This window comes from Cantharellus anzutake (assembly GCF_015039405.1).
Source record: "Cantharellus anzutake strain C23 chromosome Unknown EI90scaffold_10, whole genome shotgun sequence".
Classification (NCBI taxonomy): Eukaryota; Fungi; Basidiomycota; class Agaricomycetes; order Cantharellales; family Hydnaceae; genus Cantharellus; species Cantharellus anzutake.
The window spans coordinates 868,297-896,196 of NW_024066960.1; the positions used below are offsets into that span (position 1 = coordinate 868,297).

At 49.4% G+C, this 27,900-nt stretch overlaps 7 protein-coding genes and 1 non-coding gene across 8 annotated transcripts; 1 reads left to right on the top strand and 7 right to left on the bottom strand.

Annotated features, from left to right (window-relative positions):
- Positions 1-14,211: 14,211 nt before the first annotated feature.
- Positions 14,212-14,284, top strand: EI90DRAFT_t72. The gene has a single exon. It is a non-coding gene; the product is annotated as a tRNA-Thr (tRNA).
- A 908-nt stretch (positions 14,285-15,192) lies between these two features.
- EI90DRAFT_2968719 (uncharacterized protein) lies at positions 15,193-16,634 on the bottom strand (the record flags this gene model as incomplete). Its single annotated transcript, XM_039055627.1, has 9 exons — positions 16,510-16,634; positions 16,205-16,450; positions 16,100-16,126; positions 16,012-16,035; positions 15,893-15,899; positions 15,797-15,847; positions 15,603-15,713; positions 15,465-15,527; positions 15,193-15,315 (listed from the first exon to the last, which is right to left on the bottom strand). Exons 2-9 carry the CDS (start codon positions 16,360-16,362, stop codon positions 15,193-15,195), a joined length of 564 nt encoding a protein of 187 aa, XP_038919660.1. The 5' UTR covers positions 16,363-16,450; positions 16,510-16,634.
- A 367-nt stretch (positions 16,635-17,001) lies between these two features.
- Positions 17,002-19,202, bottom strand: EI90DRAFT_2968723 (concanavalin A-like lectin/glucanase domain-containing protein). Its single transcript, XM_039055628.1, has 11 exons — positions 18,891-19,202; positions 18,758-18,811; positions 18,600-18,697; positions 18,339-18,442; positions 18,232-18,271; positions 18,149-18,178; positions 17,956-18,057; positions 17,702-17,850; positions 17,489-17,617; positions 17,247-17,398; positions 17,002-17,186 (listed from the first exon to the last, which is right to left on the bottom strand). The coding sequence occupies exons 1-11, from the start codon at positions 18,992-18,994 to the stop codon at positions 17,021-17,023; spliced, it is 1,128 nt and encodes a 375-aa protein (XP_038919661.1). The 5' UTR covers positions 18,995-19,202; the 3' UTR covers positions 17,002-17,020.
- EI90DRAFT_98796 (uncharacterized protein) lies at positions 19,022-20,232 on the bottom strand. Its single transcript, XM_039068313.1, has 2 exons — positions 19,679-20,232; positions 19,022-19,259 (listed from the first exon to the last, which is right to left on the bottom strand). The coding sequence occupies exons 1-2, from the start codon at positions 20,171-20,173 to the stop codon at positions 19,134-19,136; spliced, it is 621 nt and encodes a 206-aa protein (XP_038919662.1). The 5' UTR covers positions 20,174-20,232; the 3' UTR covers positions 19,022-19,133.
- A 350-nt stretch (positions 20,233-20,582) lies between these two features.
- EI90DRAFT_3013961 (Cupredoxin) lies at positions 20,583-21,304 on the bottom strand (the record flags this gene model as incomplete). Its single annotated transcript, XM_039056720.1, has 4 exons — positions 20,583-20,911; positions 20,987-21,041; positions 21,121-21,168; positions 21,224-21,304. The coding sequence occupies 4 exons, from the start codon at positions 21,302-21,304 to the stop codon at positions 20,583-20,585; spliced, it is 513 nt and encodes a 170-aa protein (XP_038919663.1).
- Positions 21,305-22,902: 1,598 nt separating this feature from the next.
- EI90DRAFT_3119344 (ribosome biogenesis protein Nop53/GLTSCR2) lies at positions 22,903-24,704 on the bottom strand (the record flags this gene model as incomplete). Its single annotated transcript, XM_039063202.1, has 7 exons — positions 22,903-22,972; positions 23,034-23,110; positions 23,178-23,429; positions 23,533-23,907; positions 23,968-24,302; positions 24,375-24,439; positions 24,499-24,704. The coding sequence occupies 7 exons, from the start codon at positions 24,702-24,704 to the stop codon at positions 22,903-22,905; spliced, it is 1,380 nt and encodes a 459-aa protein (XP_038919664.1).
- Positions 24,705-25,067: 363 nt separating this feature from the next.
- Positions 25,068-26,029, bottom strand: EI90DRAFT_3119345 (superoxide dismutase [Mn], mitochondrial; the record flags this gene model as incomplete). The annotated part of the gene is made up of 5 exons (XM_039063203.1): positions 25,068-25,154; positions 25,220-25,293; positions 25,370-25,606; positions 25,768-25,963; positions 26,024-26,029. The coding sequence occupies 5 exons, from the start codon at positions 26,027-26,029 to the stop codon at positions 25,068-25,070; spliced, it is 600 nt and encodes a 199-aa protein (XP_038919665.1).
- Positions 26,030-26,322: 293 nt separating this feature from the next.
- On the bottom strand, positions 26,323-27,206 carry EI90DRAFT_3119346 (putative polysaccharide biosynthesis protein; the record flags this gene model as incomplete). The annotated part of the gene is made up of 8 exons (XM_039063204.1): positions 26,323-26,388; positions 26,440-26,454; positions 26,535-26,548; positions 26,604-26,692; positions 26,749-26,886; positions 26,945-26,994; positions 27,062-27,103; positions 27,150-27,206. The coding sequence occupies 8 exons, from the start codon at positions 27,204-27,206 to the stop codon at positions 26,323-26,325; spliced, it is 471 nt and encodes a 156-aa protein (XP_038919666.1).
- Positions 27,207-27,900: the final 694 nt, after the last annotated feature.

Below are 27,900 nucleotides of genomic sequence, written 5' to 3' on the forward strand. Positions count from 1 at the left end.
GGGCAAGAGGCGTGTAGACCAAGTTAGGTCTAACTCGGGAAGAAGGCCCCGCCGTCCGAGTGGCGATGGTGATGACGAGGATGGTGGCGAGGGTGGCTCGTCCTGGCCCAACCCACCATTTCCTGACCTATTTGGCACCGAAGCAAAACGGGAGCCTTCATCCAACTTTCCAAACCGCTCGTCTGTACGACCCGGTTTGTTTGACTCAACCATGCGTTCATACGCAGCACCGGCGGCACGAGTAGTGCCTGATCCATCTGAGTTCATGACTCAGCTTCTTGAATCTGCACGCCGAAGTGTGGAGGTCCGAATCCTGCAGCCACTGCCTGCAGATGTACGCCCAGAACTGCTCAAGAAGATGCAGGGACTGACTCCGACCATCAAATGGTCTGGAGAGAATAACTCGAAGATATTCCACAACTGGCTGCACTCCTGGCTAGCATATATGTCGTCGTGTGGGTGGAAGGGTGAAGCTTACAACGAGTTTCACGTCCACACTTTGACAACCGCCGTTGAAGGCGAGGCACAAGACCTCCTGATGCACTATATACGCATTGGAGTGCAGAACGGGGTAACCCCCCCATTCTGGGATCTACTAGAGATCCTTATCTGCACCTTCATCAAGAAGTCTGCAGCAGTAGCATCCACGAAAGCGTTCAAAACGCTTTCATACGATTCCGCGAAGGGAATCAAACACTTCTATAACCAGCTGTATCGTGCAGCTGGGGAGATGATCACGCCTCCTGACCAGGCAACGTTCAATGAACGTTTCCTGAACGCCATCCCTGGCGAAATGCGTCGGGAGATGGTTATGCGCCACGACATTTCCGTGGACTACACAACGAAAGACGAGTTGTGGACCGCCGTGCTCCGCCTGGACCACGCATACGATTCAATTAAGGCGATCTCTGCGTATCGTAACGACTCGCAGGTGCCGGCCGCATCAAAAACGACGCAAAAACAAGCCAACGCCGCAGCAGCACCCAAAAAAGCTGCTGATTCTTCGTCCGCCAAGAAAGTGTACAAAAACACATTCGGGGGAAACACGTCAGCTCTGAAGAGCGGACAACGCCCAACCTTCCGTGCGAGCTATTCGCCGGCTCCAAAAACAGAGAAATCGACGTCGTCTCCAGCGACGAAATCGACGCCATCCTTGGATAAGGATGGGAAACCGCGTTGTTTTAAATGCGGGAAAATAGGCTATCAACGTGATTGCCCAAATCACGACAAGCCCAAACCGCGCATGTACAACATAGCGGTCGAGTCTGACGAACGAGACCTACAGGACTCGGTGCCTGTAGAAGAACCAGAAGATGTTGAAGATCCTGCAGAGGTGCAGGACTATATGGCCGACGATGAGGCGTTCGACGATAAACTCGTGGACGACCCATACGATCCCAACCTCCTCGCTGAGGCGGAGGAGGAGTACGTAGAAGTGGACGCCGACATGTTCGTCGGTGCTATGACGTTCGTGGATCCCACGGACGAAAACTTCTCCATTAAATTAGCGTCTGCTCGGCAAGCAGACAAACTGCCATCTGATGAGCAGATAGTAGCTGAGCTTGTCGACGACGCGGTAAAGACCTACAAAAGGGACGGTGTTATACTGGTCCCAAAATCTTCATCGGGGAAACCGTCAACGCAAAGTGTGACGAGTTCTTCAGTGCCTAACAAGCTTCTGAAGAAAATCCCGCCAATATTCGATGCGAAGTTTAGAATCTCACGAGAGGCGGGTAAATACCCTGAAAACCGCAGCGCCGACTTAAGGCGGACGCTCACCGGCGAGGTTAACATCGCTGGGGTAAACGCCTTTGTCCTATTTGATAGTGGCGCTGAAACAGACGCCCTATCTCCAGATTTTGTCCGAGCAGTTCACATTCCACTGCTCGAGTTGCCAAACCCCTTGGTTCTCCAGATGGGGACCAAAAACAGTCGTTCGTGCATAATGTACGGCACGAATACTCCCGTAACCATTCACGGGGTTACGTCTACTCACTACTTTGACGTCGTCAACATTGACCGCTACGACGCCATTCTCAGGGCTCCGTGGCTGAATGCCAACGGAGCGTCCCTCAATTTCGAAACTCACACCGTCCACATAAAGACGGGCGACATCAAAACGTTTGATGTCCTGACGGAACGGGGTAAAACCTCAGTGGGGGCTGCTGCACGCGGTCGCCCCAAACTTCCCCGTGCACCGAGATCCGAACTGTCATCTAAACAGACGGCATGACGCAATACGGCGAAGGCTGGAAACCCTTCGCCACGCATCCTTGCCATCTCCGCTCAAAAAGACGCGGATACCTCCCAGTGGCCCAATCACTGGCCAAGCCCGAGGTCGAAAGATCTCAGGCTTCCCGACTGTTCCCATTTAGAAGGTCTGCCAATGACAGACCCTGAATTCGTGCCACTCAGGAATTGGTGGCGTGAACGTTTCAAAGACGTCATGGCGCCAGCCCCTGAGGTCCTACCTCCGTTCAGGGAGGTTAACCACCGGATCAACTTGATTGATCCGAATAAAAAATATATAGAAAGAAGGGCTACGTGCCCTCAGGCTCTCGAACCGCAGCTTCGAGAAAAGATCGCTCGTTATGAGCGAGCCCAATGGTGGGAACGCAAGGCGGTCGCAACGGCGGCTCCACTTCTTTGTCTTGCAAAGAAGGACGGTTCTTTACGGACTGTAATCGATGCGAGAAATCGCAACGCGAACTCCATTCTCGATGTCACGCCCATGCCTGACATGCATTTCATCATGGATAGTATGGCTTGGGTAACTTATCGATCAAAGATCGATATGACAGACGCGTACGAACAGATTCGTATCGAACTGGACTGCGTACAATACACGGGGATGAGTACCCCGTACGGTACTTTCATATCGAACGTGCTGCAACAAGGGGACTGTAACGGCCCTTCCACGTTCCAGCGCGTTTTGACTTGGATCCTAAGGGACCAAATCGGTCGAGCCGTCCACGTATGGTTCGACGACATCTTCACTGGAACTACGTCAGTGAAGCAACACAACGAGAAATTCTTGTGGATATATACTCGTCTAAGGGACGAGAAGCTCTATGTAAGCCCAAGAAAATTTGAGCCATTCGCCCCTGTACTCGACATACTGGGGTGTAAAGTGGACTCAAACGGAATCCACGCAGATTCCGACAAACTAGAGAAAATAAGGAACTGGCGAACGCCAGAGAACCACACCGAGGTTCTGCGATTCCTAGGGCTCATTGAGTACCTAGCGAAATTCCTACCCAACGTCAGTGCATACACTGGACCGTTGCAATCCATATGCACCAGCCATATGCCGTTCCGCTGGAGCGCCCTACACGAAAAATGTTTCGCGCAGATCAAAATAATCGCGTGCAAGACGCCGATTCTAAAGCCCATAATCTGGGATATACCGGATTCAGAAGACCAGAACAAGTACCGTGTCTGGGTGATCACGGACGCCTGCCCCGCTGGCGTCGGGGCCGTGCTCGCACAGGGTGCAGAATGGCAAACCTCTAACCCTGCTGCGTTTATGTCGAAGAAGTTCACCCCGACTCAACGGGCGTATTTCGCCTATGAGCTAGAAGCTCTAGGCGTTCTGGAAGCGCTCACCAAATGGCTCGACGAGCTGACTGGTGGGCGGAAATTCACTGTGGTCACTGACCACAAGGCGCTTACTTACTTCAAAGAGAAGAATCACACTGCGCCGCGTCACATTCGTTGGCATAATTTCTTTCACGGTTTCAATTGTGACATCGTGTATGTACAAGGCCACACAAACAAAGTGGCTGACGCCCTGTCGCGATACTATGAGTCCTCGTCAGACGAGGATGTCCACTACGACGATTACGTATCCGCAGACATACGAATTGATAAAGAGGGCGACGATCTGCCCTTGGCGCGTGCTGAGGAAGCACGGGAATTACTACACCTGCACAGGTTGAGACTGCAGTGCATACGGCTGGGCGCGTCCCACTCTATCGGAGACGCTCAAGAGCCACAAGATCTCGAGGCATCCGTGCTCGATCCCCCTGACGATCGTCAAGGGAGGAGGGAGCTTTCCCTCGAAGATGTACTGCCGCCATTGGCAGAGCTACGTCCTCATGTAGAGGACAAAGCTTTCATCGCAAGTGTGAAAGACGGCTACTCCAAACACAATGCTTGGAGAGGGATCCTGGCAAAACCTGGGGATTTCCCTAGGTTCTCGATCGTCGATGGCCTGATTTTCCGTCTGAATGATTCAGGCGAGCCACGACTTGTCCTCCCTGAATCTATTCATAAAGGGGAGAGGATAACGGGCATCGCGATCGAGCACGCACACCGCATCCTTGGTCACCTCGGCGCCAAGAAGACGCTCGAGTACATACGCAAACACTACTGGTGGTCTTCGATGTCAAAAGACATCGAGAAATTCTGCACGTCCTGCGGGACGTGCCAGACGACCAAGAAAAGCAAACTCAGATATCCGGGACTGCTTCACCAGCTCCCGGTCCCTGAGAAACCTTGGGAGTCAATCGCCATGGATTTCGTCGGACCATTCCCGACGAGCCTGAGTTATAACTACCTCTGGGTAGTTCTGTGCCGACTAACGTGCCAGGTTCACCTAGTGCCTGTGACGACCCAGGTCAAGACTATTGAACTGGCGCATCTGTTCCTGCAACATGTCGTGCGCTTGCACGGCATGCCAACATCCATCGTGTCAGACCGTGACACGAAGTTTATGTCTCAATTTTGGACTGAGTTACACCGACTCATGGGTGTTAAACTCAAGTTAACTACCGCATTCCATCCTCAAGGGGATGGCCAAGCAGAACGAGCGATCCAGACGGTGGTCCAGATCCTTCGGTCATTCGTCCGACCCGATCAGCGAGATTGGGCCGTGCATATACCCATGGTAGAATTCGCATTGAACTCAAGTGCGAACAAATCAACGGGATTCGCCCCGTTTGAGTTGGTATACGGATACCTCCCACAAATGACCGTGTCTCTGCCGTCATCCGAATTGCCGGGGGTGAAATCCTTTGCCCAGCGGGCCCTGGACAACATCCAGGCCGCTCACGACGCTATTATTAAGAGTCGTGTAGAACAGGCTATCCAGGCGAACCGACATCGGCGCCCTGATTCCCCAAAACTGAAGAAAGGGGACTACGCATATCTTTCAACGAAAGATCTGAACCTCCCCAAGGGGAGGGCACATAAGTTGTTGCCAACTTATATTGGCCCCTACGAAATACTGGAGGTATTTGAGGACTCATCAAACTACGTCCTCAGGCTTCCCCCAGTGTTGACGCAAAGAAATATCTTTGCGAAGTTCCACGTCTCACGGCTCGCACCTCATGAGCCGAATGATTCTGTGCTGTTCCCTGGGCGCGCCGTAGAAGTGTTTTACGACTTTGGCGACGACCCAGAACGGGAATACCAGGTTAAGGAGATCGTCGACCATCGATGGGACGACGATAAGTCTTTATGGTTCCGTGTCCGATGGGGACTTGGTGACCTTACTTGGGAACCCTTGGCCAACGTAAACGATCTAATTGCGTTGGATGACTACCTAACAGTACAAGGGGTAGAGAACGTCGAGGAACTGAACCGTCAACGACGGGATCAGACACCGGACAATAGATCCAGCGGACCATCACGACCACGGCGTGAACGTCGCCTACCGGTCCGATACCAGCGGATATCAATGCCTTATCACGGCCAACTATGGCGTTGAAACCATGAGTTGCCTAAACTGGCAAGTCCGGGAATATCCGAATAATATCGGATAAATGCGACGAAAGCGGGATCAAATCCTGCTTCCTACCATCAAATTTGAAATCGCTCAAATGAACGCTACTGAATCCCCCCTCGCTGATTCCTCCCTCGACCTTTCCCCCATCAAGGAGGCCCTCGTAGACTCCAGTCCAAACTCCCCACCTGTAAGTCCCACCACGGATGCTGCCATGTCGTCAATGGACGACAACTCCACAGTCGCTCAGACTGTCACCCCTGGAACGCCCAGCACGGGCGTTTTAACCCCAAAACAGGACCATTTGGTCCTGCCCACTCGCGTAAGCGCGAGTGAGAAATACCCCCACCTGCCGCGTTCCACGCAGACAGGGCTCGATCAACTCGAAATGATTACAGAAGTCGTGTGGGCCCGTATCGAAAAGAAACTCGAGAAACGCAAAGAGACTACGTTCGAAGACGAACGTAGGAGTGATGAGCTCGATGAGCTCAGGAACAAGTATGAGATGCTGCAGAACGAGGCCGACGACCTGCGTTCTGAAAACGACCGTCTTCATCGACGGGTCGAATCCCTCCGAAAGGCCAACGACGAACTCAACGAGGACGTCTTTAGAGTCGCGCGCACGGCGAGGGGACGCCCTGCGTCTCCCAAACCCGCCCCGATCACATCTTCTGCTCCCTCGTCGTCATGGCCCACTGTTCCCCAAACCATCGTTATCCCCGGGGTTGGCCCGGTGGATCCTGCGTCGGCCAAGTCTGCGCCGTCGAAAAAAACCACCTCTTCCAAGAGATGGGCCCCCACGTCCGACGATGACGAGATGGAAGGCGAATGGGTCGTCGACCCTGATGCCCCGTTCGAAGAATTCGTCGCGAACCGTCCACCCGGCTACCATTACTACGAGTACTACGACGCCAAACTCACTGAAGTGCATGGCGAACCCCTACCCCCACCGACATATTGTCGATCGGTGGCCCTTCCTACCCGCTTCTACGACATCGACCATGTCGATAGAATCGAATTCCCAGACGCGGCTGCGCTCGTCCGCGACAAAGAACCTAAGTGGTTCGAGTTGGTTCGTAACTACATACACACCGAAGAGGGTGTGAGGTTCTATGCTACAATGTACCATCTTGCCTGGTCGTTCAAGACGGGCAAGCCCTCGCAAGAGGACGTCGACACCTGTACCGATTGGTACAGGGTGGCTACAAACAACCGCGCCTCACGAATGCGTATGTCGCGCGACGACATTGAGACGGAGGCGAAAAGACTTCCCGACCAGTACCCCCCGGCTCGTATTGCACGGATGTACATCCTCGCGTGTCGATGGATAAAACCAATGACTGACGACGCTCGTGAGCGTCGTAAAATTCAACGACAGGAACGAGCACTTATGTACTCGAACCCTCCCCCAACATCGTACTCAAACCCGCCTATGATGTACGCGAGCCCACACCCTGTGGCGTATTCAAACGCCCCACCTCCGCCGCAATACCCCCCTCCGACGTATGCACACTCGTCGGTGTACGAATCCGCCCACGCACCACCAGTGCGAGGGCGTGCTCCCTCTTCTCATGGACGTGGCCATCCCGCGCACCATGTCCATTATTCACACCGTCGTCAAGACGAGGATTCGTCCATGAACGACGCTGATGTCGAGACTCGTCACTACGACGACAACTATCTGAGTGACGATGTCGCTGTCGACGCGGCTAGGTCCACGACGACTCGTAGGACTACGTCGAATCGCCCATCCGGCTCTGGCCCGTCCGGGTCAGCGCCGCGTAAACGAATGAGGAACTGACCCCCCCTCATCCATACCTTCGTCAACGACAATGCTGTCGTTGATTGTCTACTCTGTACCCTTCGTCCTTCGTCAACGCAATCGTCGTTGATTATTCATTTCCTCGTCGGCGACAACTCTGCCGTCGACGACCTACACTGTCAACATCGTCACGGTGGACGATGGTATTTAATAAACTCACAACGACGAGAAAGTCGTTCCATCGTCGACAACACTGTCGTCGAGATCTGGGTGCATATGTTCCAGGAGAAACTCTAAGTGGGCTTCGCCTACAAAATACTATTATAGCCTCCTGCAATGAGTGTGCCCCCGTTTGCATACATTCTTCGTATGTAGAACGTTTTTTTTTTATTTCTTTAAAAATGCTTGCTTTCCCCTTGTGTATATATGGCTAGTACCCTGTCTGCGATCTAGTATCGCAAGGGAGGAGGATGTGAGGCCCCGGCCCATGTCTATATTCCGCCCACAACATCAGTTGATGTTGTGTTGTGTAATAATTATGTCGCGACGCTAATTTAGCGTCGCGGAAGCTTCTCTATTTATTTGTGCCGAGAATGTATAAGATTGTATATAAACCCTCGGGGTAGCTGTAAAAGGCAGATTAGCCTTTACTTCTACCCCGTCAATATACAGCCAAATCAAGCGTATACTTAGACGGATTACTGAGGCCTGAGGCGAACGGGGGAACGGAACATTACCGTCCCCAAACCAGTAAGACAACCTTTCATCCACCCTACTCCGCCACCATTCCAGTCCACCTCCGGTCTGTCCTCCCCCTGCACCTGCACCTCCAATCTCCAGTACCTTCTCCGGTACCTCTTATCCTCACCTTAAACGTTTATTAATATTTCTACCTACCCAATATTATGACAGACCTCCTAGGACCTCCGCCACCCCCACAAAGGTTTTCCCACTCCCCAATAGCTGTCGCTAATTCCACCCTTCACCTACCCACTCCACAATGCTCGATAAGGCTCACGAGCTTGCTGACCTGGCAAGTGGGTAAGTCCCTCTTGGGTTTTCCCTTTGTTCCCATTTGTCTCTTATTATGTATATAAGTCCTGTACTGTAGTTGATGGCACCTTAGTGCAAAATCAACAAACAACTATCCCCCAGAGTTTGTGCCCCTTGTTCTGAAGTTAAGGACCAGACTCTTAAGCGTTACTGAACATAGGCAAGTGCTCCTCTCCAAGTCACTGAGGCCAAGGTCCTCCTGCCTGTTCTCTACCTCCAGCCTCCCTTCCAGGGAAAGGTCCAGGGACACTGCCCCTCCTCGCTGTGTCTTTGACACAGGGCACTGATTATCCTGCCACCCCATGGGCAGGCAACCCTGTCTGGGTTGCATAAGGGCCCACCCTCAGGAGGGCAAACCCATGTCAAGGGGAAGAGGGAGAGTGGTGGGCAACCGACAGCAGACCCCAAAGCAGGGACCACCGCCAGAGGCGGTGGGCTGCTGAGTACCTCAGCACCCTATGGGCAAGATACCCTGCAGGGAAGTGTCCACATGTTATATGAGGCTGCCGAACTCAACGAGTTCAGCAAAGTTGAAGCCCCCATCAATGTAACAATCGACCCCAACTTCCCCATGAGGAGAACAGTGGGGTCAGAAGTGGTGCACAATGCTGCATACGCTTGGTGGACAAGTGTGAGTGGAAAAGCATTTGTACATTGGTACAAACAGGCCGAAGCCACCTTTAAAAGCGGCAAGGTACACAGAGTCCTTCACAAAAAAGTGAAGGAAACTGAGAAATATTTCTTGGAACTCCCAAGTATTGCAAAACTCGTGGAGGATTACAGCTCCCTGGAGAACAGGGGACAAATCTCCTGGGAAAGTCTAGGCAAAGCTGCCTATGTGAAGTCCCAGTTTAAACCACTCAGGACTCCTGAGGAATGCGCTGCAAAAGCTGTGGGGCAGGAAGCGAAAGCTTCCAAATACCGAGAGAGAGATGCAAGTCTCCGCACTGGACAGACGAGCCAGCGACCATCCTTCCCCATGGGAAGAACGGTAAACTTACCATACTCTACACCTGAGCCAAGTGGCTCGGGAACACAACAACCCACTCCCACCCAGGAAGTGCCCACTTCATCGAGCCCACAGCTCAACACCATAGCCCAGGCTACATCATCACATCTGATGCAGCAATCGGATGTCCAGATGAACAACCCAGAGGAAAACCCTCCTCCAGGGCAATAACTCTACCCTTGAAGAAAGGGAAAGTGACATGGTAATACGCCATTGAGGTGCCTGTGAAAACACCTTCCCCCAACTTGAGGCCCTGCACACAATATTGTATGCAAGGAACCACAAGTAACAATTGCGGAAATTTCTACTCCATCTAACCCAAATCCACCACCACTCATGTGTGAACACCATTTACACATGACTCCTCACAGAACAAGTGAGGAGGAATACCAAAGATATACAATCTTTGGGTCGAAATCTACTTTCAAAACACTCTTCTTCTTTTATTTCCCTCCCTTTCCTGTGATATCTGTGTATCGCTGTTTACTTTAAAGTAATGGCCCCACACCCCTTCATTTTCCTTTCTTCCTCATCCTTATTCCCCATCCTCTTCCCAAATGTACACATCGCCCACTTTAAAGTGGCAATAACAAACTTTCATTAAAGAAAAAATTTTTTTTACCTTGAATTCAATTTCTTTTCTTCCTTCCTAAAACCATGTATGCATCACACATGTAATGCAAAGGGGGAGAATGTCAGGGCAATAGCCCTGAACCCCGAGTCTGATGTAACAACGGTGTACATAGAGTCACATGGCTAAGCGGCAACTTCCGGTTACCACTCAACACCACCATAAATTACACACCATTGTAACACTTACAGTCTGGTGTGCTGAGCAACCTGCTAAGACCTCACAGTCAGAGAACAGACTCAGGATCCCTTTCGGAGTTGACATGGGGAGGAACTCAAGGTTTGACAACACAAGGAGTGGAGTTCCATAGGTGTATGGGGATCAGAGTTGTTTGGTGAGCAAGCTGAAGGCTTGAGAAGGAGTACCGTGGCATGGTATGAGAGGTCCAGAGGTCCGGAGCAGACACTCAAGGTACCAGCCAGGTAAGGTTTTGTCGAAGGAGGAGAGTGTATCATAGATACAGAATCGAGGGGTAGTTGATGTCAGGGACGTTGCAAACTCCACAAAGCCGACCTAACATTATTTCATCATTCAATATTCACGCATTATCATCTTGCATCCTCCTATCCCATCTTCACTCTACATCTCTGGACTTTATCCACAGTCCAACAATTCAATGCCCATTCACACATGCTTTCCATGTTATATTACACTTTCACGATATAATTAATTCCATCTATTATAAAGCTTTAGAAAGTGTCCAGTAGCCAGTACACTTGAAGTCCTTTTGAGTGGATCTGATTTGCTTGAGCATCCTGGGGATCCAGGCTTGGCTGACTGATGTTTTGGGCACCTTGGACAACCGATATCTAGACCTATAGAGGGGGGTTCTCAGGATGTTTGAAGAGGGCCTAGAGGCCTCTTTTGTATGGGAACATCCTAGGACGTCCTGAGACGTCCTGACAATTCACTTTCAATTCAAATGTTGAAGTAATGATGTCCTTAATCCACAATCCACTTCTGGAGCTGTGTGCATGCAGAATCATGAGTTGGAGTAATAATACGAAATAAAGAGGCGATTGAGAGGAATTTATCGCAAAAAGCCCGATGGCAAATGGTTGAGAACTGATGGAGAAATGTGTGATTCTCGGTTCACTCAACACTGCTCAGGAGTGGCATGCATGGGAAATGACATGCAAGGTCAAAGTTCAGTGCCTCTCAGATGTCAAAAAAAAATACGAGAAAATATGTCAAGTCTACTTTGAGGACATGTATTGTAGTGCACAAACTTTCAGGACATTTGGACTACTATTCAGTGAGATAGGGGAAATGCACAATGTATTCCCTGCTCCTCCCATACTATCTTGCTCATTTCTCCACCATTTGGAATGAGACCAACTGCATTGTAAAGCTAAGGATTAGTATAGTTGAATGGTGTAAAGTTAGAATGGTTATCATTATGGGGAGCAGTTGAGGCTTCCAACACAAGTTTGGGTTTCCAGGCCACTTTCTTATTGTTCTGTCTTTTCAATTTCTTTTATTAATGTTTTCCATTTCTTAAACCCAATTGGAATGTTCTTGAAGCTACCATAGTATATTATTTCTGTTTGTTTCTGCAGGGAAAGGTTCATACACCACAAAATAACTATTTTTATAGATTTTACACTGTAGCCCACACAGCACACAGGCCCAGTCTTGCCTCCATTCGCACATCCATTTACGACCCACATTACTCGCTCTTTCCAATTTTTTTCTATTTTTCTGAAACCATTTTCAGTTCCTAAGCAGGATTCTCATGCACAGCATAACTTTCAACTTCTTACTCAACGGTCTCCACAACTACATATTTATACCCAACGTTCTTATGCTCGATCGATAGAGCACAATTAGCTCTCCTACCATGCCAATTTTCGTGCTGAATGGACAAATATTAGTAGAGATTCTGATTCAACACCATGCTGAATCTCATGTGGACTTGTGTCAGGGACTCGTCCGGGGTCGAGGGGGCCCGGGTGTAGCGTCCAGGACTGAGAGCCTGGCGGGGGGCGGATCGGGCGTGCGTACTGACAGGCCCGATGTGGGACAATGGTCCCTGACCACTTAGACTGAAGTGGAAAGTTGTTATTATCATTAAAGGAGGGATATTGTACTACTTACCTGAAGTGGAAAGTTGAGAAGAAGGCTACTTCTTCGGTTCCCACTTCAGGTTCGTTTATATACATGCGGCTTGGATCACATGACGGGTGCCACGTCACCCTCGCACACAGCCATAACCACCCGGGTATCTCCGTGGGAGATCCCGAGGGCATCCAGTGCAGGCGCGCGTGCTGGGCACAGCGGGAAGTCGCCCGAGGTGCCTGGGCCGGGTGCATGGTGGGCGCGCTGCAGATGGGTCAATGGTACATTGATACAGAGAAAGTCGTCCATGTAGAATAAAGAGAGAATAAAGAAGGAGTAGGATAAGGAGAAGCTGAGGAGGGAAGGATGAGAGGGAAAGAAGGGAAAGGGGGAGGAGGTAAGGAGGGGTGGACCAGTGGGGTACCGGGTCAGGTTGGGCCGGGTGGAGCCGGGTCAGGCGGGTGTGCCCTGACAACTTGACAGCACCTGTCAATGGTGGTACCTCAAGAACCACAGGGCCAATTTGAATAAAATTGAGCTTGTTGGAAAGCTGGAGGAGAGGAGAAGTTAGTTCGACCTTCTTTCATATCAGGCTGCTCCAGCAGTATTTCCCCCATTTCTCCCCCATTTCTTCATCGATTTACACATATTTTGTATCATTGGAAAGCTGTTATTAAAATGAGTCGAACTAGTCTGTAGCGGAGAGATTTTGTTCAGCCGTTGTGGAGATTGTCAACTTTATTCATTGTGTTGCCATCAATCAGCATAACTTGCAAATATATTGACAAAAATGCCATCGATTTCTCTCAAACTTGGTACTATAGGAATAATATTCTCTACGGACACTCAGGGTATTTTTTTGTTGTTTAATGTCTCCATTTCACGAGACTAATCATGGGATAGCAACTTACCATCAGCTGATCTCAGGTTCCCGCTTCCGCTCGCCACTAGCTGGGAAACCTGGCTGCATCCTGTCGGGACCGCTCTGGCATTCACATGCCTCCCAGCACTGATCGCAGTGATCTCTCATGATTTCTCGCGCAACTTAGCCTGAATGGGTCAGGGGACGCTGCCTCAGACGTATGCTGGATGTTTCGGCGCAGATGCGTGAAGCGGACCATTCAGTGGAGGTACATACTGAACTTTCACTATTGAGGAGAGCACTCATTTGCTTTGGCCATGCTTATAAAGGGACCCTGATGGCCCTTCTCCTCCCCCCTATCACCTGGTATCTCGTGCTCCCTCGGTGAGTGAGATCCAACTCGCCACCTGTTTGTTCCAGGCTTACTCCTTTGACCCACTGCCGCTGCCGCTACCAACACTCTGTTCTCCCTGAACTTGCTACTGCCAACACTTTTCACGGTGTGACTTCACTCCCATTTGCCTCAGCTTTCAGCCCTTACCTTTTCTTGTCTCCCACCTCCTCCCCGACACTCCTCCTTTTGATACATCTTTGTACATCGTCTTTGTACATTAGCTGTGTCCTGTATTTTGTTCTGATGTTTATCTTTTTACATTGTCTTTGTACATTAGCTCTGTGTTGTATTTTGCTTTTTTATCTTTCACTGCTTCCAACTTAACTCTTATCGTCACTCCCATTAACGTTCGTCTGTTTTCTTTTTCCTCTTTGTATGTACAAGCACGGGTCCGGGTCATGCGTCACGCACATGCTGCCAATTCCACCTGGCCCTTTGTGGCCGTTTCCCGCTACCAATGCCTGATAGCCCTGATTAGTCATATTTTTAAGGCCCCTGAGAGACTCTGAATGTCGACTTTTTCCCTTTTCCCACGCAATCCATGTTCGGTGAATATTCATGACAACACATGTTAGAACTTGAATGTGGTAATATATATGCTTACATGCGACATAACATGTGTGTTCTTCATTCTGATACCTAGCTATAAGGTTATACATTTCCTTACAGAATGTTAGCCAGAGCTTGTATGTGTTAGAAACCACCTCCACCTAATGCGGGCATTTAGTGTAATGGTAACACACTCTTGGTACCTATGCAGGGTTCTGTGGTTCGACTCCCAGAATGTCCATATTTTAGCATTAAGGTTCCCAAGACCACGTGTACAAATTCCAACAGTATGTACTTGTAAGCAATGGATTTTCCAAATCGGTGGAGATTTGACAGAGATGCCAGCCTCGCAATGCATAAAAAACACCCCTTGATAGGGTGGGTTAATTGGCTGACTAGCCTGGTTTTGGGAAGCACTGAGAAAAGTGGTTCTATGTAAGACATTAATTAATTATATATGCCGCGCACCAATTATCGTATCCTTGTGTGCATATTACAGCCGCCGTCAAAAAAAAAAACTGTGCATCCAATTTTAATGGACATATCGGACACAATTGCTCGATGATTCAAGCAAAAAACGAGCGCCCATCATCGTGTCGAAGTGGCACCGCCAAAAATGGAGATTAGGCCGTTCAACCACATTCACCGCTACCGATATCTTGGCAGCAACCAAGTGCCTCTACGCATCATCCAGGATGTTCGCCATAACCCACAAAGGCACCACCGTGACCACCTTACGGGTGGCCGCTCAGTATTCATGCCATCAATGTATTGTTTCTATATATTGGGCGCGCATGTCCATTGATGAGACTTAAGGAGGCCTGCCTGGCTATCTTCACAAGTCCTCGGCAATGGTGTGACATCTGTCATGCCAAGGGCTGCCGTGGTTCGGTTCCGAGAGCGGAACCGGAGGTCCCAAATCGCAAACACGGTTGGCGCTTAGGCAGGACCCAGCTCTCCATTGGAAGATAAAGGGTCATATGAATTCCACCTAGCAGTGTTTGTAAGGGCTGATCGTGCTTGCACCTTACAAATAGGGAAATGACCTAGGGCTCCTTACCTGTGTGCAAGGGTCATAAGAATCTAGATCCATATTCATAACGGTTGGTTACACAGAGAAGTGTCTGTATGTTAATGAAATCCGGCCACCTATGCCAATGCTTCAGGTTTCGCGGCAGATATGTGCGAACTTGATGCCATGAGAGAAAGATAAGCGTTCCAAAATAAAGAGACGACATTAACAGCCAATAGCCTGTGATGCATCGGGACCAGCTATGATACGGTACTTAGCTGAAAAGAGCACAACCGCTATAATGTGGCATTTGTACTTACTGACTGAGAAAGAGCAGGCAAATCGCAGAAAAGGACATGCTATGATCAGTACGAGTGCACGAAGCGCATAAAAGGAACTGAGGCATTACCAAATTTAGCATTTGGAAAGGGATAAAGAGTTTCCAGTTGGCAACAAGGGTCCGTTTATATGTCTAAAAAAAAGATAGAAAACAGAAAACCACAGGATCAAAGTGAACCCCCAAGCCAAACCTGCGTCACAAACTCACCGTTTCTAGTTTCATTTCTGCATCCTTGAGTGTCTTCCCCTCCATCAATGTTGTGCACGTAAAGAATACACCAACAATAATAGGTGAAAAGACAAATTGATCAAGAGCGACCTGATGAGAAGAGGGTGCAAATTAAGAAATACTTAAATGAAAAGGGCGAGTTCAAGATCAGAGCAGAGGGGGGGGACACTCACTCGACTAGCAATCAATGCCGGTTTGCTCCTGACAGGTAAATGCTCTAGGAGCTATTCCAGTTGCAGCGGAGAAAGGCAGATGAGCTAACTCGCGACTCGGAGACTTTACACAGCGTAGTACCCACTTACTCTATACCTGATACATATAGGTGGGGGAGAGAAGAACACATGATGAGAATGATACGGCTGCTGAGGGTTGACGCGGTTATTTTTACCATTTCGAAGCAATGGGTGCAAATCTAGGAGAGTTTTCATCGAAAGTTCCAGCTGGCCCCAGCAACATAGTTTTTTTTTGCTCCTTACATGAATCCACCATAGCTAGCAAGCCGTCTACAATATACATGGTCGGTAAATTTCAGCAAGGTACTATGCGATGAGAAAAAAAAAAAAACAAAGAAAAAGGCTCACGCTGTCCGCAAAAAATCGTGATCCTTTCCTTTCCTCTCGACCCCTTGCTGAGCCAGGACATCCCCCGCACCAAACAGAGTAAAAGTAGTGATCACAGGTGCAAGGAACGGTCTTCGCAATGTGAACACGTTGAAAGCGTGTATAAAACGTCGCGACATCGAACCAAACCAAACCAAAAAAACAAACGTCCCAGCCTGAAAACAAAGTATATAGACAGTCCCAGCCCCTAGCAGAATGGATTGTGGGCTAGCTTGGCCCCAGCGGTTAGTTAAGTGCCCATCTCCCGTGTCGAATTCAAGGCTCACATCGTGTGGATTTCAGTGCCACAACAACCGTACAAGGTTCGTACGTACAGGGTCAAAAATCGGAGCCAATCGCAGTAGAGACCGTCCAACTACTGATCAAGACGGCGGGGAGATGCTTATGTAAGTTGTCAGACAATTCAATCGATTGACACCATACTGCGTCCGTATTCATCAGCGCAAAAAAATTAAAATTAAAATGGTGCTGTTATTTAAATCGCATTGTCCAGTTCTTAGCTATATACCGCTACAGATGGAAATCCAAAAAACGAGTCCAACACAGTAACGATTAGGGTGAAATGAATAGACTTCAGCCGGCCACCCCCCCGACCGCCACGCGCGACAAAAGGAAAAAGAGGGAAAAGTCCAAGACATTGTAAAAAGCTATCGGTACCATCTCTCTAACCCATCAACAATTATACTTGCGGAGACTCGGTAGACCAGTTCCAACTGTATCGTACTTCCCAGTCTCTCTCCCTTATCTCATTCTCTCCTCCCCCCCCCCCCTCCGTACTCAGAACAAGGTTGCAAACATCCCAGCAAGACCAAAGACGAGCGATAACGTAGCCACACCAGCGACATGACCCCAATTCTTCCCTGCTGCACCTCCACCGTTTCCACTCTTGGAGGGGGTCGACGAATCAGTTGACGTGGGTTTACTGGAGACCGTGCTCGTTCCACTACACACGCAGTAAAGAAACCATGAGGTAAAAAGACGAAGAGGAAGAGAAGAGACGTACGGCTGCGCGAACACTTTTAAAAATTGAATCTCAAAGTACGCGCTGTTATACGTGTTAGGATCCTTGATGACATCCACACATTGACCAGGGCAAAGTCCGCCCGCATTGTAGACGTTTGAAGCTCCAGCAAAGGCACCACAAATATCAATATCCTAAATGTATGTTATTGAATAACGTCCAATGAGTAAAAAAAAATTCTGTCAGCTTCTCAACCTTCTGGTGGACGAAATACATTAACGCACGAGCACGATAGATTGAGGTCCGAAGAACTGCGTGATGTTGCATGACGAACTAGGATAATAAGCAGAAGGAGTAGGCCAATTATCAGGGTTGGGTGACGTGCTATTCCAATCGCTGGGCAAAGTTGAGCGCTAAAATACCGACATCCATGTAGTCCACGCGTAAGTCCCTTTGCCCCCCAAGGAAAGCCAAAGATAAGATAAGATTTGACTCACAGGGAAGAACCACACTTTGATCCCTTGCGAAGTAAATTCTGTCGCGAATCCTCCCCCACCGACGGTAGCGAAACCCTGACCAAAGCTATTCTGCTGGCTCTCGCGAACGATGCAACCCTGATTTCCGTTCGTCGCGTTGAAACAGTCGGCTAAAGGACAAATATATACAAGGGATGGGAAAAAAAAATAAAAAGAAAGAAAGAGTTCAACAACGATAAAGAACGTTGGGCTGGAAGTCAGAGATGGCCACTCACTGCTGACGATAACGCCCGTCTCGTTGCCTTTTCCGCTCGGGTGTTGGCACCCAGATAGCGTGTGCAAAGAATATTGAGCCGATGTCGCAAGGTTCACATTCTCTGAAAATGATATTCCATCACCATTGGAGGATGAATTAGTTTCAACCGCATAATATAAAGTTCGTTCGGGTCACTCGAGAAGGAACCTTACCGACGATATCGATCTCTCCATTATTAGGCCCTTCAGGGTGTTCAGTTTTTTAATAACAGTTCCACATGAAGTGTGAGACGTACAATTTTGACCTAAGAGGTAGAATGCAGGCCAAACGGAACACTAACATTACCGGGAGGGAATTAGGGTCAGCAAATCGTAACTATCTAGTGCTTTGATCGCTACTTACCCCATATGGCATATGTAGAGCGTCGAATAAAACCAAGGACCCAACCTGAATCTGGGCCAGAGAGGTCATAAGAACCGAATTACGACCAAAGGTCGTGTCCGCAGCTGAACGCGGCCACGATGACCCAATTACCCAGACGACCACGATACACGTGTTGGAGACAGCGTTGAATGACGACAGGAGATCACGGTGTGCATGAGGATGGGAGCGTGATGCGGGGATCAGATAGGAGATGAGGTGTGAGAACTGAATGAGACGTACGTTGACCAACGGTAACATTGTCGACTTTGATCACAGCGTTCCCTTTGTCGTTAAGATAGACGAGTTTTTGAGCCTCGGCGTTGGCCTGGCTCTGGAAACTGCGTAGCGAGATCAAATAAGTCCCGGCATTTGTACAAGTAGAGAGGGTGGTTCCGTACGTGACATAACCGTAATTCTGATCGGGAGCTGTCGAGAAATTCCAACCTTGGAAGCTACACGAGACGTCAAGGAAGGTCACCACCTGCAGTTCGCCGGGGTACGACAATGCGTAAGAAGAAGAAAAAGACGTACAAGGAGTTCCCTTGATATGACTGTGCAAGAGAGTAAGTTGCCGCACGAGCAGCGAGAGGATGGAACCCCAAGGCAAGGGCAGCAAGAGTGAGGACGGAGTGCATTAAGATACGACGATAATGAGGCAATGTATAGAGGCCACTGATAGGTTATGGCAGTAGTACTTAAAGACGATGCAGAGAGGAAAGAACGTGGTGTCCAAGGGGTATGCAGTCTCAGGCAGAATAGAAACAACGAGCGCAGTCAGCAATATATGCAACGGTGGCACTGAACTGAATGATGCAAACAACAATATTTGCTCCACCGCTTCTGCATCCGACCCGGCTGTGCTTGCCACTCAATTACATTCACCAACTCAAAATTCGGCAACTAGAGTGCTTTCGCATCTGCTATGTGTTAGAATTCTTGGTATTATGGTGTTCGCTATGACCAACTCACGTTTGGTGATGTTGAGTCGTGTGGCGTTTAGATTTACACCTATTACCTTTCTTGGTGACATCCGTGCCAAAGTCAGTGCGCATTCATAGCGCCTGACTATAAAACCCCAATTTTTGGACAACCCAACCTTTCCTCAGTTCACGTACAACGGGACTGAGGTATGTTGGTTATATCATGTTTGTCTTTGATAAATCATGTATTAAACATTAGTCCACCAGCGATAAACTCGCTAGGTGATTACTTTCTAATCTATTCTAGTTCACGTACAACGGGACTGAGCGATAAACTCGCTAGTCCAACATTTCGTCTTATACTATGTAGAGGGGAACTCCGTTGAGAGGAAGCCTTACTCCTTTTACATAAAGACTCCATGTGAAGCACAGATGAAAGACTTGTATGGTTGAACGAAAGGACGAAAGTGAGAAGCAGGCCACATGAGTAATGAGAAGGAACACGTCATCCAAAGTGACACTTTTTACGTAACTTCGGTAAGGCACGCATAGCTCGCTATTCGCTCTACTACATAAAAGGGAGCTGGCAGCTTTCCCAACAATTTCCCAGACAGAAGCGGACACAAAGAGACTGAGCCGGCGATCGCCGAAGTTCGGCAACCCCAACCCTAATTGACGCAACAGGATAATTCTCGCCTTGATCAGGGTTCGAAACTTTGATCGAGTTACTGTAATTTCAACCAGGCGTATTACAGGCTTGCACCCTCTAATGTTATTCTCTTGGCGTCGCCCAGGTGGGTCCGTTCTGGGACATGCGCTAAGTGTACCGCATTTGTGAGGCATCGCCTGGTCCACAGCCAACTTGACCCACCCTCGATCATGAAGCATGTACATAACAATGACAATCAAATCACCGCCAGCAGGCGGAACGGCTTGAGGGGCACTCCTGATCTCATGCAGCGACTAATATACACTCTCCAGGCCCAATATCAGTGATTCTGAGTGACCCTGGGCGGCGGTGAGTGAATTAGGACCATCGATATGCGCAAAGGAATGAAAATCACAACGCTCATCTCTCCCGCTCGACTGAGCAGTTGGATCTAAAGATCACACACAAATTCTTTTAAAACTTCAGGGTGCTTCGGGATGATGTTGATACCCCCCGAGCAGAGACATAAATTGTCAATCAAACAAGTCTAACAAGCTTATAGTACATCAAAAAAAAATGCGTCCGTAACTGCTCTTGACACGTGGAGCGTTAAGCTCAGAAACCATCAGTACTGGAAGGATGCGGCCACGAATTTCAGTCAATGGGGTCCAAATGAGGTGTTTCAAGATCGGCATCTTCGTCATCCCGTTTACCACCAGCCGTAGCGAGCGCCTTCTTCTTGAACGCATCGAAGGTATGAGCTCCCCTCGTGGGAGGGTTGATCGCGAACACCATGCCTTTGCTGCAATGGCCGGTCTGGCGACAGTAGAACCACAATGGTTGTTTCGTCAAGACACGGACCGAGACGACCTTCTCCACGGGATGGATGGGGCTCACGGGCTGGAAGCCTGAGTCAAACCCAATGTTGCGTCCATGCGAGTCCTTGAGTTTCGAACAGGGGGAGTCGAACGACGATTCGGTCACTACGTGGCGTGGACAAAACGAAACTTCTTCAGGCGAAAAATCCAAGTTGGGAGAAAGTAGCGTGCAAACCGTACCTGTATGGTTCTTCGGATGGAAGATGAATTTCACTACATCTCCTTTGTTCGTGAACTGTCGTAGGTGAATGGACGTCAGGAAAAAAAAGTAAAACATTCTAGCTGCCGTAGCGAAGCTATGACTTGACACGCACGATAAAAGGGGGATCGTAGACAAGTTGACCGTTAGGCCCAACATTGACCTTAAGAATGGGATAGTCAGCAATTGCACAGATTACTCCACAACTCTTCGCCTACCAAGTGCGTCTTCGGTACCACAGCAGCGAGTGCCGAACTGAAAACAGCCAACCCAGTGTATGCAAAGAGAAGGAACTTCATTGTGCTTCTGGATGAGTGTGAGTGTGCGAGGTGAGTATGGAGTATGAGTATGGGTCCAGGGAGCTCCAAACAAGCCCGCCATTTATAGGCTCCCCCCCCACATCCTGCACGTGTCATTGCAGAAATGATCGACAACGCAGTGCACACAAGGGACCGGGAGGTACACGGGCATGCCAACTGCCTGCCACTCGAAAAGCAAAGGGGCAGTATCAAACGCCGAGATGAGGGCGGGTGCACACAGCATGCCAACTGTCAGTCACAAACGGAAGAGTGATACCAGGCAGCCAAGATGAGGACCCCTTGCTTCATGTCCGTGTCAATTTCGGTGCCCCTGGCCGCTGGGTCTCAAATGATCATGAGGCGACGGGTAACCACAGGAGGCACATCTGACACTTGAGTAAATTCCTCCCACTTAGACAAAATGATAGCAGCACAGAGAAAATGTATAATACAGTACTGGCCACTGATAACAGAGGCTGTTCCTGCCACAGTGACGATCAATGCTTGGCTTAGCCTGTTTCGCATTGAGCAAGGTCAAGTATGGCGGTGCTAACCAAACATGACCGAAGCGCTCCCGTGACGTCTGACGCAGCCCCCACTGGCTGTCCAGTGAGCACCGCACCCTGACCCCATGTAACCCAGCTGATGCCATCAGACACGGAGATATCTCATTCACGATCTTTCAGATGACCGTCGATCATTCCCGGAGACCGGGTTTAGAGGTTGGATTGTAATACTAACTTGACGGGACTCGAAAAAGTTTCTGCAAGTCAAGTGGACTCAATCGGTAGTGCTAGGGGTACTGGGGTTCGATCACGCGGATCGAGAGAGTCGTATAGCTTGGAGGACGGTGACGGCAATGGGGTGTTGTTGGGATGGGAGAGAACCCCGGTCCTTTCCCACCCCGTGCAGCTTCACAGGAGCGCGATCGACCTGTGGCAGAAGAAGACCGAAATATAAAAGCAACCCTGAAACCAAAATCAAATGTCCAGTGCAGGCAAATCGCATGTGCCTGAGGAAAGGTATAGTTCCCAGCATCCTTGCTGTGAAAAAATAGCAGATCGATCGCTCCTGCTGAGCAATCCACAGTTACATCGCTGATCTTCTTTGAGTTTCCTGTCGCAATAGCCCTCTTCCTAAAAGCGCCAAACGAATGATCCCCTGAGTGAGGGGGGTTTAACACCAAACACCATACCCTTCGCGCAATCCCCAGTCTGGCAGCAGGGAAACCCCAAGAAGCTGGCCGGTCTTGGGCATAATGAGGGAAGCACGGCGGGGATGGTCATTAGTGACGGGCTGGAGTCCTGTGTTAAATCCAGCGATAGTCTGACCGTCAGGCCAGGCTCGAGGCGAACAAGGTCCCCAAAGAAGACTGGCCGTATGGTTCTTCGCAACAAAAGGTGAAACAGCTCCCATCACCAATTTTTGCATGGGAGGTTTAAGTTGGCCGCCCTTGCCTATAATAACATCGATGGCCTTCCTAGGACTGACGCCCAGCAGGAAAAGGCCGCAATGCATGCACGACGCGATAGTGAATAATGATAAGTATGGCTTGATGCGAAAATTCTAATACAAAATTCAATAAATGAAAGGTGTCGTCACTTGAAGTCCCTCCAAGCACGCTTTTCGAACAGCTTGAGCTTCGGATGTTTCACACGGGTTCTCAGCCTGGACGAAAGAGGAGAGCGATCAATCAAATGATACCGTAAACCATGGAAAATAGACGTACGAGGCTCGTCCGGTTGGCTCGAGCAGCGATCGAGCTTGCAAGCTGAGGATGCGATCCCGGAACAAGTTCCCTTCGGGCTAACAGGCGATAAAAATGTAAGTCGGTGCAAAGGGGGGGGGAGGAGATAGGGACAGTCAGAAATACCTCTAAAGTCCTAAGATTCTCTGGGATTTCCTCAGTCAACTTTACATCCACTTCGGGTGCCTTGACTTTATGTCCCCCCACCATCTTCCCAATGAGAGGTTTTGGCCGTTCCAAGCGCTTCGTCCTCATCCACTCAATAACCTCTTTCCGATGAGCAGCGACAGCCTTGTCGGCTGCCTGAGCAACACCCGATAGCTCGCGGAACCCCTTCTCCAGTTGTTTCCTGCGAGTTTCTTCCGCTACAAGTAGTCTCTAGTGCAGGTTGACCCAAACGATCGACATGGCCAATCGCGACATGGAGTAATCAGTGATGAGCGAACAGACGATACATCAAGAAATGTACGATCCAACTCACCCTCGACAAAGCACGGGACTGTTTGATTCGCTGAGCCTTTGTCTTTCGCTTTGTAACTTTCTGAACTGGAGCATCGCTTCTCTCCACGGCCTCCTCCTCCTGCTCAGTGTTCCCTTCCCCTGGGACATCAATCTTCATGCCTCTGAACACAGTCACACCATCTTCCTTCTCAGCCCGAAGGCCGTGCATCGCCCGTGCTTTCTCGTTCTGTGCACGGGCTTTCTCCTCGGTCGCTAGGCGTGCCAGCTCAATGTTGTGCGCACTTTGAAGGAGGGACTGGTGCGCGTCAGGAGTAGGATTGTAAGAGGCGCCAGGGTGGGGCATCTCTACCGCTTTGGCTTGAATGTATCTCGAGGGAAGAATAGAGCCTGGCATCTGGACACGCCCATAAGTACAGAAAAAAGGGGAATAGTGTAACGGTGTCTCCAAACCAACCTTTAGTGCCTTCGGTATCACAACTGGGATCACGTAATCACGAGCTTCGTCCGTTGGGATATTTCCTTCCAACTTCTCTTCACCACTCTTCGCCGTTGCCCAAAGATCATATTTTACGATGGCCGGCGCCTCGATGACCAAATCCCCACTCTCCCCCGTAGCACCACGAATCCATTGTGCCTTTTTTGATATCTTCCCTTTTTCCGATTTTGTCAGCCGCGAGCCCTTCGAATTGGAACCCCTTTTGGGAAGCTTAACGGCAGGCACAGCTGAACGCTGTCGAAGGATTTGCAGAGATCGCAAGGGCTTCTTAACTCTCTGCACTCGCTCCCGGACTGCATTGGAGGGGGGGGGGCTCGCGTAAGAACATTTCAAGCGAAATATAAAATATCCGAATAGAAAAGCACCTTGTTCATCTCCCGTCACGTCCACAGTAAATAACTCATTGTCTGTGCGGTGTTGCAGCATCCCTCTGCGAGGAGGGTGAATTAGCGCGAGGAGAATAACCCCAGACCATTCATTTGTACATACCCTGTTACTCTCTCCTCTTCCCGCATGCTTTCCAGACCGACCTCGATGTCGTTAAGGTCTATGTTTTTCCTCCATGCTTTCTTTCCCTTCCGAGAGGATTGAGCGTACTGTACTGGTGCACCAATTTCCATGGCTTTGCGTTTTGTTCCATCGGCGGCGGGCGCACTCAGTGTTGTTAAGAGCTGAGGGACGGGTGGTTCGTCCATATCGGCTGAAATGCAGACGAGTAGTGGGTGGCCTGGAGTTTGCCGTCGACGACGTCGATGTCAACAACCACCCCTACTGGACCCGCAGTCGGTGTTTACAGCCCTATAACTACAACCTTTGATGTTTCTCCCCAACCAGGAGACATCAAAGCAAACCATGGCTTGAATCGCCAGACTAGCTACTGGATCAGCAAATCAACCAAAAACGTATTTTCATTTTGACATGTTAGTACAACAGAGCTGGTTTTCAAGCATACGAAGTGGCTACAAATATAGTTCATTCGTACTGGCCAACCTTCACGCGTGAGGAATAAGATTCGAAGGAAGTGAAGGAACCAGGAGCAGCTAAGTGTTCGCAAAAACTTAGATTTTAGCACCAGCCTTGATAGCATCAATGAAACGCTTCTCCGCCTCATCAAAGTTGATGACGTTCCAAATGGCAACCAAATACTGAGTGCGGAAAATGAATCAGGAATTTGAAGATGATGGGGGAGTTGACGATCGAGTTCACGCACGTCTGCCTTAACGTTCTTGTATTGGAGGTAGAACGCATGCTCCCAGATATCAACTCCAATAATCGGGGCGTGGGCTAAACAGCCAGACAACGATGTCAGCTCTGCCACCGATCGAATGGCAGACAAATATAAAGACGACTCCATACTCACACAAAAGTGGGTCCTGATTCGCCGTTGTAACGATTTCCAACCTCTGGGTCTTAGCATTGTATCCTAGCCACCCCCATCCGGAACCTTGAATACCGGCAGTAGTGGCATTAAATTCCTTCTGAAGGTTTTGAAGACCGCCAAAGTCACGGTCGATTGCGTCCTTCAGAGGGCCTGGTTTGAGAGCACTTTGGTTAGCTGGCGCAAGATTCTTCCAGAACAAGGAGTGGTTGATGTGGCCTGTTTGTCATGATTCATTTCAACGATCGAGACGAGTAGATCGCCGATCGGCCGATGAGTTGCCATTGGGTGCAGTGGATACAAGGAGAGTTGAAGGGAGGCAGGAGGAAATAATAAAACGTCAAGTAGAGCCTTTCCCTTTGAAGTTTTGGGGCTCTCACCTCCTCCGTTGAACTTCAGAGCATTAAGGAGAGCGATACGCTCCTTGAATGAAGGAGCGGTGGCGATCGACACCTCTGCGGCGTTGAGGCCGTTGACATAGGTCTGGTGATGCTTTTTATGGTGCAAGGTCATAATCTCCTCGCTGATGAAAGGCTCGAGAGCATTGTATGGGTAAGGAAGATCTGGGAGCTTGTACTAGACAAGCAGTTAGTGTCCAACACCACCAAGAGCAGCTCTTTAGTGGATATAACATACAGCCATGGTTACCACTGCTGTTGAGGAAGCTGAGGAAGGCGAGTGCTCGCAGGAAGTGCGTGAGCTTTGGGTATTTATCGCAATCTGACTCTTGCTCACGTCATCGGTCACACAAGATCACACCGGTGTCGTGAACTTCCTAGTCAATGCGAATAACTAGGCAACCATCCCACTTTCATAGAGCGTGTGCGGAGTACACGAGAGTAACATCACTGTTCAATACAAAAAGGCCACGAGTGACGTGTAAAGAAACAATTATGTGGCATGCGGGAAGAGCTGGAGATGCCAGAATAAGTCATTTACGATGCCTCCGCCTTTGCCTTGGAGTGTGCTTCATCGTTCAGAGTCATGCGATTCCGAGCGATCTGTGACAGGGAAGTAAGTTATCGTAATGAAATGTCTTTACAGCGCCATACCTCGAATGCCAGGAACTTTAGTAAATCAGTGGATTGTCGGGAGGATCGAAGCTGTTAGCATACGGGAGATAACTAATAGGATGTAATATCCCAACCTGCATGCGAACGACTGAAAAAGGGGATAAGTAAAAAAAGATCAGATGTGTTCTGAAGGAGTGTATCACCGAATATTGTGTTGTCCTCGGTATATTCGACGCGAGCGTCCCTACGTAACAGTGTCCCAAAATTGTAGTCCTGCACCTTGTCTTTAAACCTGAGTCGTCAAAAGCACTCAAGCTGGGCGAGGAATGAAGTTATATCACCACTCACTGTTCGATCCATTTTCTCCATCGCGTCTTATTACCTGGGCTCTTCATCGAGTCCTCGTCTACGACCTCAATCTGCTTCGTATCAGCGAATAACTCTGGGAACCCCTCTCTGAATGCTTCGAATATAGCATCGTCGATCCTGACAAGTTGCAGAAACATGACTCATTGGTCACACTTTGCACTGCGACTTGGCTCACTTTGTCAAACGTATTGACTGGGGTGGCTTCCTCAAGATCCTCCAGTATATCTAAATCGCTGCGTCGGTCAGAAGCTTTCAGGGTGGCCAAAGGCAGCTTGTTGAATATCGATCATACTTCAGCATGCTGGACCGCAACGACAGCGAATTGTTTTTCGATCTAGATAGAGTTATTTCAGTTACCACACAAGGGAGTGGCGCCATACCTCATCCAAATTCTCGGCTTTGTTAGGATCAAACTTATCGAGTGGTACAGTGGTCATCGTCGATGTTGGAAATTCTGGGATTGAAGTGACAGAGTGAATGTGGTGACATGATTCGTGACATTCAATACCGAAGCCTTCCTCATGACGCAGCGCTTCGCTTCAGACTGTGTTCCCCGTGGGAAATCACTGGGATAGTACTCGCGCTCATCTGTCCATCCAAGCCTACTAGTTAGCCAGACAGGATGCATCATGAGCCAGGAAGAAATCCTGACTTGTATGCTGGAGTTCATGGAACCGTAAACTCGAGGCATGAACAAGCCAGAAGAGCTCGCACTGCTTGGGAACAGATTAGAGGATTCTGTTGGCAGCAAGCGCCCTCGGCGCCTCGACCATGTTGGGGCCCTTCTTCCAGTATCAATAATTGGGGAACGCCGCCTGAAGATCCCGCTATTCTCTCGCCTTGCATGCTTGTTCACCATCAACGTTGCCATTGGCTGAGACCCCGCCTGAGTTTGTCATTCTTCAAGCAGTTGCTGTGATTTTTTTTTCACATTTCTCACTCCACCATCGCTCCGCGGACTGTGGATACGCTCAATTGCAACCCACTGGGGAGAGGATTGGAGACTGGCGTATGACGCGATAATGCTCATGTAATTTTGGAATAGAAAACAGCATTACCTGCATCATGCACATGCTCCGTCATAACTCAATATGCAGCTGAGGGGATTTGGCTGTACATGTGCTGCGTGAA